Source organism: Panthera pardus, unplaced genomic scaffold, assembly GCF_024362965.1.
Source record: "Panthera pardus isolate Hobbes unplaced genomic scaffold, ASM2436296v1 HiC_scaffold_4, whole genome shotgun sequence".
Classification (NCBI taxonomy): Eukaryota; Metazoa; Chordata; class Mammalia; order Carnivora; family Felidae; genus Panthera; species Panthera pardus.
The window spans coordinates 17,960,837-17,973,352 of NW_026526969.1; the positions used below are offsets into that span (position 1 = coordinate 17,960,837).

The 12,516-nt window shown below is 59.3% G+C and overlaps 2 protein-coding genes across 9 annotated transcripts in view; one reads left to right on the forward strand and one right to left on the reverse strand.

Annotated features, from left to right (window-relative positions):
• The window catches only part of IFT140 (intraflagellar transport 140), a 76,159-nt gene extending 74,305 nt beyond the window's left edge, over nt 1-1,854 (reverse strand). For 2 of the 7 annotated variants that reach the window (XM_019468112.2, XM_019468113.2), the window contains exons 1-2: nt 944-1,852; nt 211-277 (exon numbers count right to left, since the gene is read on the reverse strand). The gene's annotated coding sequence lies outside the window, so the exon portion shown is untranslated. The other 5 variants (XM_019468114.2, XM_019468110.2, XR_002085498.2 and 2 more) reach the window with 4 other exon arrangements.
• Nucleotides 1,855-2,629: 775 nt separating this feature from the next.
• Nucleotides 2,630-12,516, forward strand: part of CRAMP1 (cramped chromatin regulator homolog 1) — a 56,478-nt gene continuing 46,591 nt past the window's right edge. Inside the window, exons 1-2 of one of the 2 annotated variants that reach the window (XM_019468118.2) lie at nt 2,630-2,936; nt 5,073-5,425. In XM_019468118.2, the coding sequence (XP_019323663.1) occupies nt 5,074-5,425 (352 nt within the window). In that variant the 5' untranslated portion in view covers nt 2,630-2,936; nt 5,073. Of the gene's footprint in view, nt 2,937-4,682; nt 4,700-5,072; nt 5,426-12,516 lie in introns of those variants that run through there. The other variant, XM_019468117.2, reaches the window with a different exon arrangement.

Sequence of the window (12,516 nt, forward strand, 5' to 3'; positions counted from 1 at the left end):
TGATTAGCAAGGGAAGATGCTCTTGCTGGTTTATTGCAAACAGCGGCCAAGGTGGGTGAGTCCGTTTTTACCCAGTGTGATGGATTGCTCACCATTCCTTGTACCTGCGTTTCAACGTTTTTCCACCACGAAGAAGTATTATCTGCATAATCATAAACAAAAGCTACCAGAGTAAACACAAGAAGAGGTGACTAACAACATTATCCTTACCTAACGACACCGATCAGTGGCATCAGTTCGCAAACAAGCGCACTTCCTTTCCTTAAACTCAGGGCCTCTAGAATAACAAAAAAGTAGCAAATGTACAAACTTTGAGGAAAAGAAGCAAATTCCGTTAGTTCTAAGCGATTTGCTTCTGTCCGACGCCAGTCCCTGCCGCGGACCACCGCCTCGGGGCGCCCGGCTCAGCTGAGGGTTCGGGGTGTGCAGGCGGACTGAGCAGCGAGGGGGGGCGGGGGGAGGCTCTGGGGGGCGGCGGCAGAATACAGGGGCGCGGGCACTCGCGGCCACCCAGCCGGCGCCCCCTCACCGCAGACGGTTCAGGGTCACAGCCGCAGGCCTTGCACGCGAGGGCCGACCGGCCGCGCATAGGGGCGGTTTTCTAACCCCCACCCCGTCCCGCGGGGGTCCCGGGAGCCCTGCCGGCGCCGCCCGCCTCCCCTCCCGAGCCCCGCCGGGGGCTCGTCCCGCCCCGCGGCCCTCGGTGGAGCCCGGACTGCGCCCGCTGTGGCCATCATCGCGTGCTGACCTCGGACGCCGCGCCCAGCTCCCGCCGACCCCGACCCGACCCGCTCGGCCGAGGCCCGGTTTCCGGAGGAAAATGGCCCGGGGGTCCGCGGGACCGGGGTCTGGCCCGGCTCGTCATCGCTCCGCTCCCCCGCCCCAGACCGCCACGGAGCCCCTACCCGGCGGCTCGCAGCCCTCGCCCTTCGACCCCACTCACCTCCGCCGAGCCGCAGCGCGTTGCCCGGACAACGGCTGCGCGCGGAACGCGGAAACTGCCGAACGTGAGAGCGGCGGAAGCCGAGGCCACCCGAAGCGCCTCGAGAGGCCGGAAAGAGCCGAATACGGTCGAGAGTGTTCGTGAGGCGCCAAGGGCAAGAGTCCCTGGCGGGTCCCCGCCGGCGGCCAGCTCCGCGGTCCTGCGGGGCATTTTGTCCCCGTCGCAGTTTACAACCAACAACGCCAGCTCAGAAAGGGGAGCTAGGAGGCCAGCATTTGCCTGTGCTGCGCAGAGAAGGGAAGCGGGTGACATTTTTATAGGTGTGATGAGGATGCAAAGCCTGTTGGGACCGGCTCCTGCAGTTACACCTTAATAAACGGGTTGGTCAGCTGACAGTGTGGAGGAGAAACGGAACGCCATCTTCCTTAAGATTCTCTTCGGTTCATCTTCTTCGGTCTTTGGGACCGCACACCGTTTGCTGGGCTCTACTTTGTCTCATCTCAAGGAGGAGGGTGTGGTTCAAGAGGATTTCTGAGCAAAGCCGATTGATTCGACGTAATACTTCATGTGCATGCAACGCTTTGGGGGCCGTATGGACTCCTTTGGCGAGAAAATGGTAGCCAAGGGTACCCATGGCTTCATCCCATTAGAAACCAATGTGACTCGTGGCGGCAGATTGCAATCCCAAAGGCACTAGAACGTGCGCCCTGGCCTTTTCGGTCAGGCGTGCTTAAACTTGGAAATTAACTTTGAACAACACAGCAAAGTCATGTCGTTAAAGGGAAAAAAATGTTGCTACAGCAAAGAAGTCCACATTAAGTGAAAAAAATAAAAGGAAAATGCAGATACTACTGGATCCGACAGGATAGGTGCTGGATCACATAGGTACAAGGAATATGCCGTTTTTAAAGACCGCATTTTCAGAAACAAAAACCCTGACATGAGACACTTTCGGTTTAAGGTGTACTGCGTGTTACTTTGATGCATTCATGTTATGTGGCGGCTGTAGCGACATCGGTCATATGACGTAACTAAGTACAATATTATCGTCTGCATCCGTCTTATTGTGCATTAGACCTCTATGACTCATACGCTGCTCCTTCCAGGTTTGTACCCTCGAACACCACCCCGCTTTATCCTCTCTTCCGTAAGAAACGCGAGAATTTAGAACACACTCCTTTATCGCCATGACGAAGAAATATGACCCACGTGCCCAGCGCCATCCACTGCACTAAGAAACTTCAAAAGCACACACTCGATCTAATAAAGGGCATCTTTATCTCACTCAGTTGCATTTGTATACTTTGTCGTCAAAAACCCGGTTCGCGCCGGATTCAAGACTCTGAGCTGAGGCGGCGTTTACTTCTCACGCATCCGTCAACACAGCTCCGGCCAATCACAGCCAGGGCGCTGGCCCTATTGGCTGTCTATCCGCCAATCCGGAGAGACGCATTGGCCCGCACGGCCGCGAGGCCGGCGTCACAACACTACCAGCGTCGCAGGCCCGCCCCGCGCCCCCTCCCAGCGTCCGTACGTGCAAGCGCGCGCGCCCGCTGCTGGCCAATGGCAGCGCCCCTAGGGGGGCGCGCCCGCTGGAAACTCGGGCGTGCTCGTCCCCGCGCGCGTCGCCCCGCCCTGCCCCGCCCCGCGCGCCGTCCGTCCCGCCCCGCCCCGCGCGCAGTGCCCGCCGTCTCCGCCGGCTGCCGTAGCCGGAACTGCTGCTGAGCGCGGCGGGCCGGGCCTCCGGGAGCTGAGAGGCGGCAGCACCCGCGCCCGCAGCCTCGTCAGCCGCTCGCCTGCCGCGGAGGGGACGTGCCGGGGCGAGGGTCCCCGGGCAACTGCTTCCGAGGCGGGAGGACCACATCGACGTCGCGGCTTCTGTGCAGCGGGCTCTCGGGGGCCGGGGCTGCCCGGCCCGGCCGGTTCTGCGGGCGCCCGGGAGGCCCCCGGGGAGCCCGCGAAGCCAGGCCGCTGCGAGGCGTTGATGAAGAAGGTGACCGGGGGCCGGGGTTCGGGAGGGGTGGGCCGCCCCGACCGCCTGTCATGGCGAGGCCCGGGCCCCAGGTGGAGCGGGGCTGCGGGAGAAGCGGCCTGTGCCCTCGCGTCGGTGCTTACGCACGCGGTACTCCGTCGGGGTGGCCCGGCAGAGTCCGGACCGAGGAGTGGCGCGGTGACAGCGCTCTTTGTGTGCAGCCAGAAGTCGGCCCGGGAGGGAGGGTTTTGCTTTTTCCTTCCCGAAGCCTGACAAAACGGTGTCGAGCCGGGATTTTTCGCTTGAGGTGATTCCACCTCTGCGAACGGTCAGGAAGTAGCGTTGGAGGTTTTCGGTCAAAGGATTCCATCCCCGTGGTTTCCTTTTCCTGTAGGGGAAAACTCTGAAATGTGTCAATATCCTTTTGGTTCTGAGAAGCCGTGTCCTTCTGCGTTCAGGTCTTCCCTGTATTCAGCCAGGCACACAGGCAAGTCTGTTGTGTTGTGGCCGGTGTATGCCCTGCGTGGGTCCTGCCTGGCTTGACTGTGGGTAGTTTTGGGAATAAAAGGTCCCTGGGAGTAGGTTTCTCCGCATTATAACCCAGAGAAAGGCCCTTTGGGGTATTCCCAGGTTTCTTAAGTACGAACGATAGGTTGAGAAATAGGTCGCCTTAAGTGCTGTGCAGTGAAGTCCTCTAAAAAGTTTGGGTGTTTGCCCTGTATGGTTTTATTCTTTGGCAGAGTTTTTTTTTTTTTTTTTGTATTTGTTTTCTTAACTGTCATTCCTTAAATTTGAATAATTTGTAAGACCAATTCCAGCAGATGAAAACTGGCACAGATCATTTTGTGACAATACATCGGAGCAGTGGGAGGTGTTACTATGATTTTTTGCTATGATTTTTACTCTTTTCTAAATGTTTCAGTGAGAGACCATTGTCCCTATTCCTGTATTTCACCCATAGCCTGGATGCCTTGCTGTCTTTTCCCTTTTGAACGAAGCGTTTCCATTCTCAGCAGCTTTGTTGAGGATGTCAAACAGTTTGGACATAGCATCATCACCTGTTGAGGAATCTAATTTTCATCTTTCTTGCTTTATCACAGGTACACATTACTGACCCTTTTGGGGCTTATAATGTGATGCTACCTGATCCTGACTCAGTTTTTGAGCGGATCTGCCTCTCGGGCTTGCGCACATTTTTAGGGTCCTCACTTCTGTGGCTGACATTTCGCACTGCAGCCGGTAACAAAGTTAATGCAAGGGTTTTATCAACGGTTGTCGAGAATTTTTACACGACCCCGTCTTCTGCCCATTCTTGCATTTGGATCTGGACGTGTCTGCGGATGTCACGTTCACTGGTGGCTCCAACCTGTTCCATGCCCCAGGCTCCTTTGTTGTAGAAGCATTTTTAATTCGTAAATCTCGGCAGCAGCACACACCTCCCACCCTAGGAAGCAAGATTCCCAGAAACCCCGAGCTTATTATTCTTTACGTGTGTTTTAAAATAAGCAGGCGGACCGGCAGCCGCGGGCCACCATGGAGTCCCCTGTGCACGCAGGCGAGCCCGCGCCTCTCCCGTGGCGGGGTGGATCCGGGCCCCTCGCCCCCGCTCCGGGGCCAACTTTGGGGAGCGGCGTGTGGGGCAGGTGCGCGGGCCCGGAGCCCCGCGCGTTTTGGGGGCGGGGAGGGGTGGGGTCGGGGGCGCGGGCGCCGAGGCTGGGGCGGCTCTGGGAGACGCCGGCGCGCGAGCCGCCCGCCGCGCAGGCCATGAGTCGCGGCCCCACGGGGTAGGTGGCGCGGGGCTCGGCCCCGGGACCCCGGGACCTCCTCCGGGGCCCGCCGTCCCCGGCCCTCCCCGCCCCCACCCCACGACCCCGCCGGCCGGGGCGCCGCGCGGGCAGGGCGGTCCGGCCGCGGCCCCCCGGACCGCCAGCCCCGCCGCCTCCGCGCCTGCCGGCCGCCGTTCGCCGGGGTCGGCGTCGGGGGCCGGGGGCCGGGCCGGGCCGGGCCGGGCGGCGGCGGCGGCGGCGGCGGCGGGCGGCCGGGAGGGGATCGGGAACAAACAACGGCGGCCATGTTGAGAGGGCATCGGTGCGCTAAACTTCTCGGGCAGGCTGCCGGGCGCGCGCCTCACCGGGGTCCCCTCCCCTGCCCCGCCAGGATGACAGTGAAGTTGGGAGACGGCGGCGGCGGCGGCGGGGAGGACGGGCTCAAGCGGCTGGGCAAGCGGTCGGCCGAGGAGGACTCGCTGGAGGGCGAGGGGCCCGGCGGCGGGGACGCGGCCGAGGAGAGCGGCGGCACAAAGAGGGACGCCAGGACCCCCCGGGACGGCGGCGACGGCCCCCCTGCGCCCGCGGGCGGCCCGCAGGCCCCGTCCCCGCCGCCCGCCTGCCCGCAGGACCAGCACCACTTCCTCCGGTCCAGCGTCAGGCCGCAGAGCAAGAGGCTCAGGAAGGACTCGTCGTGCGCCGGGGGGAGCGGCGGCGCCGGCGGCTCGGGGCCGCGAGGAAAAGGTACGGGACCCCCGCTCCTCCAGGGTGTGCCCCGGACCCCGGGGGGGTGGCTCAGAGGGACCCCCGCCCGCGTCCCCGCGCGCGCTGCCGCTCACTTCAGGTGGCACTGGGCAGGGGACGTGTCCCCTTTCTCCTCCCAAGAGGCTGTTGCTCTCCGTGCTGAAACTCCGGGAAGAGGCAGTGAGTATGCGTTCTGGGCAAGTACAATGGGTTCCTGAGTCTGGGGGGGTTTCCTGGTAAAGCAGCCTCGGTGACCTACACGGTGGGCTCTTTAAACCTCAGACAATAGTTGGGAGAGGGAAGGCGAAATACCTACCATGTCTCTTTCCTGGACACGAGCTGGTGGACGTACAACAAAGGAGTGGGCTTTTGAAACTCATTTGATAAGAAGCCAAAAGTGACGGATCACAGAGTCTGACTCGGGCCCATCGCTCCCTGCCTCCTGTAGTCTAGGCTCAAAAGTGCTGAGGACACGGGGGTGCAGCCCTTAGACTTTCCACCGGGCGCCACGAAAGGCTGTCCCCTGGGGCAGGAGGTAGTGAGAACATCTGTGGCCTGGGACGTACCTACCGTCTGCGGCGTTGGCCCCGCGTTCTGACCCGATGGACGGTAGTGCAGCTTCGCTAGGGTCCCTTCCAGAACCGGGAGGAGAGCCGCGCCGTGGTGCTGCTGCTGCTGTGTTCGTTCTCCGTCGTGTACCGCTTTTCTCTGTAAGAGAGCTGCTCTTAACGTCCTTTTCCTTCGAGGCCGAGTCTGCAGCACATTTACAGGTAGCAAATGGAACAAAGTTCCAGTGAGTTTTTCAGGAAAAAAAGTCTTATGTTTAGTTCCTTGGGAAAAGGTAAGTGAAATTTGTTAGACGGCCCTGATCGTCTTAAGAAGGAAAGATTTCAGAAACCAACGGAGAAAGAACCCAGTTTGGAGACGTGTGCCAAATGTGTACGATTCAGCGGAGTTCTGCCTTGTCCTCATGTGAGGAGGCCGGCCTCTGAAATCATCCTGGCCTTACCAAATTTTTGGTTTTGGTAGATTGGGTGTAAGTAAAGTTGTAAGTGTGCGGTAATTTGGCACGTTTCAGAAATTAAACCTTGGGTCACATACATTTACGTTGGTGTGAGAGTTGTCAGTTAATTAGGAAAACGTTAATTTGCTTTATTTGTTGTGTAAACCAAATAGCTTTTCCGCTCCTGGTTACAGGTGTGTAAGTCAGCTCAGCCCCTGGGATGCCGTCAATGGTTTGTGGCTTCAGAAGCCCTGGCGGGGCTCAGGGCCTTGTCAACTTGTCCCTCTGACCTTTCGTCTGCTTGTTTGGCTTCTTGAATCTGCCAGAGAGAGGCGCCCACTCCCCTGAGAAACCAGGCACAGCGGTGGCTGCTCACGTGTGACGGGCCGAGTGAAAGCCCTTGGTCACCTGTAAATGGCCAGATGTGCGTCAGGTGCCGCGGCGCTCTGGCTTCGGTGTGTGGTTAGACTCACAGCCGTCAGGTGATGAGGGGAGGTTTGCTTTCGTTTGCCCAGAAGAGCATGGCTCCGATGGAGAAGGGCCCCTGGAGGAGCCTCACATCACAATATCGGTTCTTGTCCCAGAGTGGCTCTGAGTGGCGATCGACTTTCCGTTAGGAAAATGGAAGCTTGTCAGGATATGTGCTTCTTGGGAGCTACGTACTTTCTTATTTTAGCAAGCTGATATTTCCCGGAGTGAGAGTAAAGTCAAACCGTAATGGTGGCTTTTAGGAGAGGAGTAGGAAGCACGTCTGCTTTGCTTCACGGGGAAGGTTGAGCCTGGAGTTTCCTGGTGGGGTCTGATGTTGGCTCCACGCTTCACGGTGCCCCCCACGTGTCTCGGGAACCTCTGCTTGCTTATCTCCATTAGCAGCCAGCAAAGGTCAGATTCTGACTGAGTGCCCCGTAACCTTTGCAGACACTTCTTAGCGGGGCATCTGTCTTACAGATTGTGGAAATCTCCACCTGGGGTGTGGAGCGCAGATCCAGGGGGAAATGAACAGTCCTAGCGTTTTTTAGTTTTTTCAAAAAATGAGATTTCCATTCGTCTGGTTGTTGGCGGTTCTTTGGCCGATAGCTTGCAGACAGGCGTGCGAAGCTTGCGGTGAGTGTGGGGGGGGGACGGTCTTGTGGAGGGAAGGAAGTCCCCCTGGATTGCTGTCCACAGTGCTGTTTTGCTCTCCAAGAGGACCGTGTTTTGTCAACTTCAACAAACAGTGACTTTTTTCTAGCACGATCCTGCATTAAATTCTTTTTGAATTCTAAAGGTCAGGATTTAGCACCTAGGTGCCGGGCATCTCGTATCTGTTACTTCAGTGTCAAGTGGGCGCAGAAACTGAAGTTTTTTGTTTGAATGACGTGCTCCACCTAAGCGGAAGGTAAGCCGCAAACCAAGGATGTGTTTGAGCCTGAAACCCAGAATTCACATATCTGTAAGAACCAGGTCGAGGACACAGAGCTCTCGAGGCTCTTCCGCCTTTGGCCAGTTCGCGATGTGGGTGACTGAGCAAACCTGTCTCTCTCTCGGAGGCTCGGTTTCTTTGTGAACGGGGATAACGCCAGCGTCTGCCTCGGTGCAGTAAATATCACCGTTAAGCCCTGGTGTAAGTCGTTAAGAATCTCCCGACGCCTCTGTTACGGGAAACGTGGATAGTTTTGAGGTTAGGGAGCTAGAGAGGCTGGGCAGGTGGACACGGGCAGGTGTCACCTGTGGGGAGGGGGAGAGAGAGGTCCCAGGAACGCCCCTGAGCTGCTACCCGCCCTGTCGGGCCAGTTGAGGCGGGTGCAGAGTAGACTCTCGCTTTCCATCGCTGCCCTCCCTCTTCCCTGCTCCCTGCCCGAGACCCTTCCTTCCACCCACCTGCGGGCAGGCTGGTCATGAAAGTGCGGGCTCCACAGTTGGGCTGTGTCACCTGGTTTCTCTGTGCTTGTTCTGGGGGAATCAGCAAATCCCTGTGCAGAACTTAACGTACGTTTTGCACAAACCGTGGGCTACTCATAGCTTCTAGGTGTTTTTAGAAGACATCACGTGAGCTCTGCCACCCCGATGGGGTCAGCCTTTGGGAGGCGAATACCATACTGGAAAGAGAGGTGAGCCGGCAGTCGGGAGACCCAGGTTCTACTCCCGGAGCTGCTGTGGGGCCGGTTCGGCTGTGGGACAAACGGAGGTCCCTTCAGCGGCCCAAGCGTTAGGTTCTTTACTTTCCGAATGGGTCGGCTGAGATAGTGGCGAAAGCCGCCTTAAGGTAACGTTGAGGGATGAAGGGGTCAGCTTGCAGTCTGGACGTGGGTCCTCTGTGTTTCAAGAGAGCATTCTGGAAGGTAGGTTCTGTGAAGTCGGTGGAGCTCTGTGTGTGTGGGCCTCTGGGAGAGCCCTGCGCAGGGCGTGGTCAGAGTGCGCCCCTCCCCCCGGGGCCTTTCTGTCCGTCGGCACCGGCGCTTTGCTCCTCATCTGCTCCGGTCGCTCGTGTTGTCGCTTCTCGGGCTCTTGGGCCAGGCCCCAGGCCTGGGATTCTTGTGCCCAGTGTCAGTCGGTAAGTGACGTTGAATAAAACCAGGTGCGGCGTTGGGGCGCCTGGGTGGCTCAGTAGTTTAAGTGTCGACTTTGACTCAGGTCGTGATCTCGTGGTTTGTGAGTTCTGGCCCCGCCTCAGGCTGTCAGCTGACAGCTCAGAGCCTGCTTCGGATCCTCTGTCTCCCTCTCTCTACTCCTCCCCTGCTGGTTCTCTGTGTCTCTCAAACAGATAAATTTAAAAAAAAAAAAAAAAAAATTTCAGCGATGACCGTACGGAGCTCACCGCGGCCGCCTGGGCAGGGATACCAGGCTTTGCCAAGAGCTCTCAGACCTCTTGGGGAGAAGAGGAGGAGGAAGGCGGGGTGGTCCCCCCCGCGCCCCATGTGGTGGGGCACACGGTAGAAGACACGGTAGCCCTGACACACGGTGCTGCCTTGTGACCCCCGACCGCACGTCGGGTCAGGAGACCTGCGTCCCTGGCCACCTCAAATCTGGGCCCTGAGGAAGCTGTGCGGGATAGAGAGGAAAACACCCGTGGCCCAGGGGCTCTCAGTGAAAGACTGAATTCAGGGTCATACAGACTGCACTGGCTTCACGTTAAAGAGCCGGACAGAGAGCATAGGCGAGTAGATAAGGCAACATCCGAGCGTTGGCTCGAAGGTGGAGCTAATTTTCAAACACCTCGCTGGCTGTTAACATCAGAACTACCGTTTCTACGGCGCCCGCTTGTGGAATTGCCCTTGGCCCACCGAGGATTCTGTAGGATTTTCGTTTTACGCTGTACACCCTGTCTCGTTTTGGGTTACACGGAGTGGTAAAGAGAACAGAGGAAACGCGACAACGAGCTTTGTCGTGGGCGGTGGCGTGTGCAAGCATCTTGCGTCGCGTGACCGCAGCGTTAGCGCCGAAGACCGACGTGCGAAAGGCCGAAGAGATTCTCGGGTGTCGTGTTTGCCTGGGGTCTCGAGAGTTTCCTGCAGAAAATCTCGTCATTCGCTGAAGAAGGCGTATGGTTCGTGTGCCTTGGAGGGAGACCAGCCCCGGGCGCGTTGAGGTCGAGGCTGGGTGTCGTGTGGAGGCTGGAGACGCGGCAGACGCTGCGGGCGGGGCCCGGGACACGCGCCGGGACCGTGCGGGTCCAGGTCACCTTCGGCTCGTGGAAGAGGATGTCTCGGAGGCGGGGACCCCACGCAGGGGCTCCGACGGCACGGCTGCGGTGTCCCTTGTGCTCTGTGGAGACCCGGCAAAGGCCGAGCAGGGGGGAGGCGTCCTGGTGGAGGCGAGCAGCTTGCGGAAGACCGGCGTGCTCCACGTCTGCTGACGCAACGCCCTGCCCGGGAATGGCCTTGTTCCACGTCATCCTTCCGGCCTTGGTGGCGAGGGCATCCCCTCAGTCACGGCTGGGCTCTAAGAGTGAGCCTGGCCACTGTGGCGTCGGACGTGGAGGGCGTGTGCTACGAAGGGCACAGAAGCAGCCCCTGTCTCGACCGTGGCATGTTGTGACCGGAGGCGGCCAGGTGAACGGACCGGCATGTGTCATGCTCGGCCTCTGAAAGGTCCCCATCCCTTCTCACCGCAGACCTGGGCCACGAGGAAGCGTCCGGCGCCTGGAGATGCGCTTCCGTCCGCGAACATTGGAACGTCTTTCTAGCTGAGGGTGGACGAAGTGCGGGGTGGCCCGCCTAAGTCCCCCTCGAGGGACGTCACGCAGCACCTCGCGGTGCGGGTCTTCTGTCAGTCTCCGCGTTCATACCTTTGGAAGGAGGCTCCCCAGACTCGAAAGGAAACGTCCAGGATAGCGAGTTAGTGCGTCTTCTGTGTCTTACCTGGTCACGTCCCACGGTTTTGTTTTCAGCCGTACACATGCTCCCCAGTCCTAACTCTTGCCGCTGACTGCCACGTGAGCTTGGGCATGTCATTGAACCTGTCCGTTCCTTTTTGCGTCGCAGGCTGAGGGAAGGATGTCGAGGTCAAGTTCCCTCCGTCCTGAAATCCGTGGATTTTTCAGCTCGGCATGTAGTAAAAATACAGAAGCAGCTGTGTGTGACGCGGGTGTCAGCCACCATTGTGTTGTGTGGCTCGAGGGGAGGATGCCGGGGTTTGGAATAAGAGGCTTGGTTCTAGCTGCCCGGAGGCCTCGGGGCTTTTGTGCCTTTGGAGTCTCGGTCTCCCCGTTTCTGAAATGTGGATAATAACCGCACACTGTGAAGACAGAAAAGAGTAAAGCATTCGAACGCGCTGTAAAGGTGCCGTAGAAATCCACGCTCCTTTCTTGGTCCAAGCAGCTGCGTGGTGTGCCCGCCAGGCCACTGTCCCTGTGCCTCAGTGTTCCCATTCGGAAGGCGGGCATCGTCTTCCGTTCCGGTGACATGAGGGGCGTGAGTGATGGTGCCCCGGGCTCCTGCAGAGGCGTGGGGGGTGGGGGGCGCGCATGCAGGAGGCAGACGGCCTAGCTCGTCCCGGCGGGGAGTGGGCCACCACAGCCGGCAGGCCCCGGCCGCACGTGTGCATTTGTCAGGTGCGCGCTCTGGAGGGCAGGCTGTGGCCAGGCTTGATGATTTGGAGACGGGGGAGGAGGCCGTTAAAGTTGTCTCACTCAGGGGTGGTACAGGGCTGGCCAGGGAATGGGGAGAAGCTGGGCGGCCCCTGGGCAGCTGGAGGACTGGGGCACAGAAGCAGGTTGAGAGGGAGGGTGAGCTCTGTTCTGGAGGCACTGGGCTTCGGGGCCTGGCGGGGGGCCTCTGACCTGCTCTCCTGCGGTGCCCCGGGTCTCGTCAAGCATCCGCTGTGAGGCCCGGTGCCAGGCCTGGGCACAGAAAGGTCAGAGCCTGTTCTTGCCTTCTGCGACCTCGCCGTTGGGATCCATTTTTTTTCTAGGTTTATTTGTTTGAGTTTTAAGTGTTTTTATTCATTTCTGAGAGGGAAAGCGTGAGTAGGAGAGGGCGATGAGAGAGGGAGAGAGAGCGAATCCCGAACTGGCTCCACATCATCAGCACAGAGCCCGATGCGGGGCTTGAACCCACGAACCGTGAGATCCTGACCTGAGCCGAAGTCGGAGGCTCAAACCGGCTAAGCCACCCGGGCGCCCCTCCCTCCAGGTTTCTTGGACGCTGACTTCTCATCACGCAGGCTCTCGCTCCCTCTCTCTGTGGCCTCGCTGGGGGCGTGGGCCTTGGTCCTCTGCGCACATCCACTTCCAGCCCCGGGAAAGCCCCCATACCCAACCCGGTCTTGCTCACGGCGGTCTTCTCTTCCCCCTGCGGCAGCTCCCCTCTGTCCTCGCTGGCTTCCCTCTCCCCCTTCACGCGTCGCTCTTGGCATCTGAATGTTTCTGCACTGGTGGTGGCGTCTCCCAGGGGCCCAGCGTCACGATCTGCCACAGTGTCTCTGCTCCTGCGTCTTGTTTCTGCCTGCGGCTGAGGGCTTGAATGAGCCGGGATGAGGCGCCTTCCGTCCTCAGCCGGAATTTGGGGGATGGGCCGGACAGCATGTCCTCTCCCGATGAAGCTGTGCGATTCTATTTGACTTTCACGAAGCAGTCGAGGTCTCGAGTGATGGTCGCCAAACGTTAGAA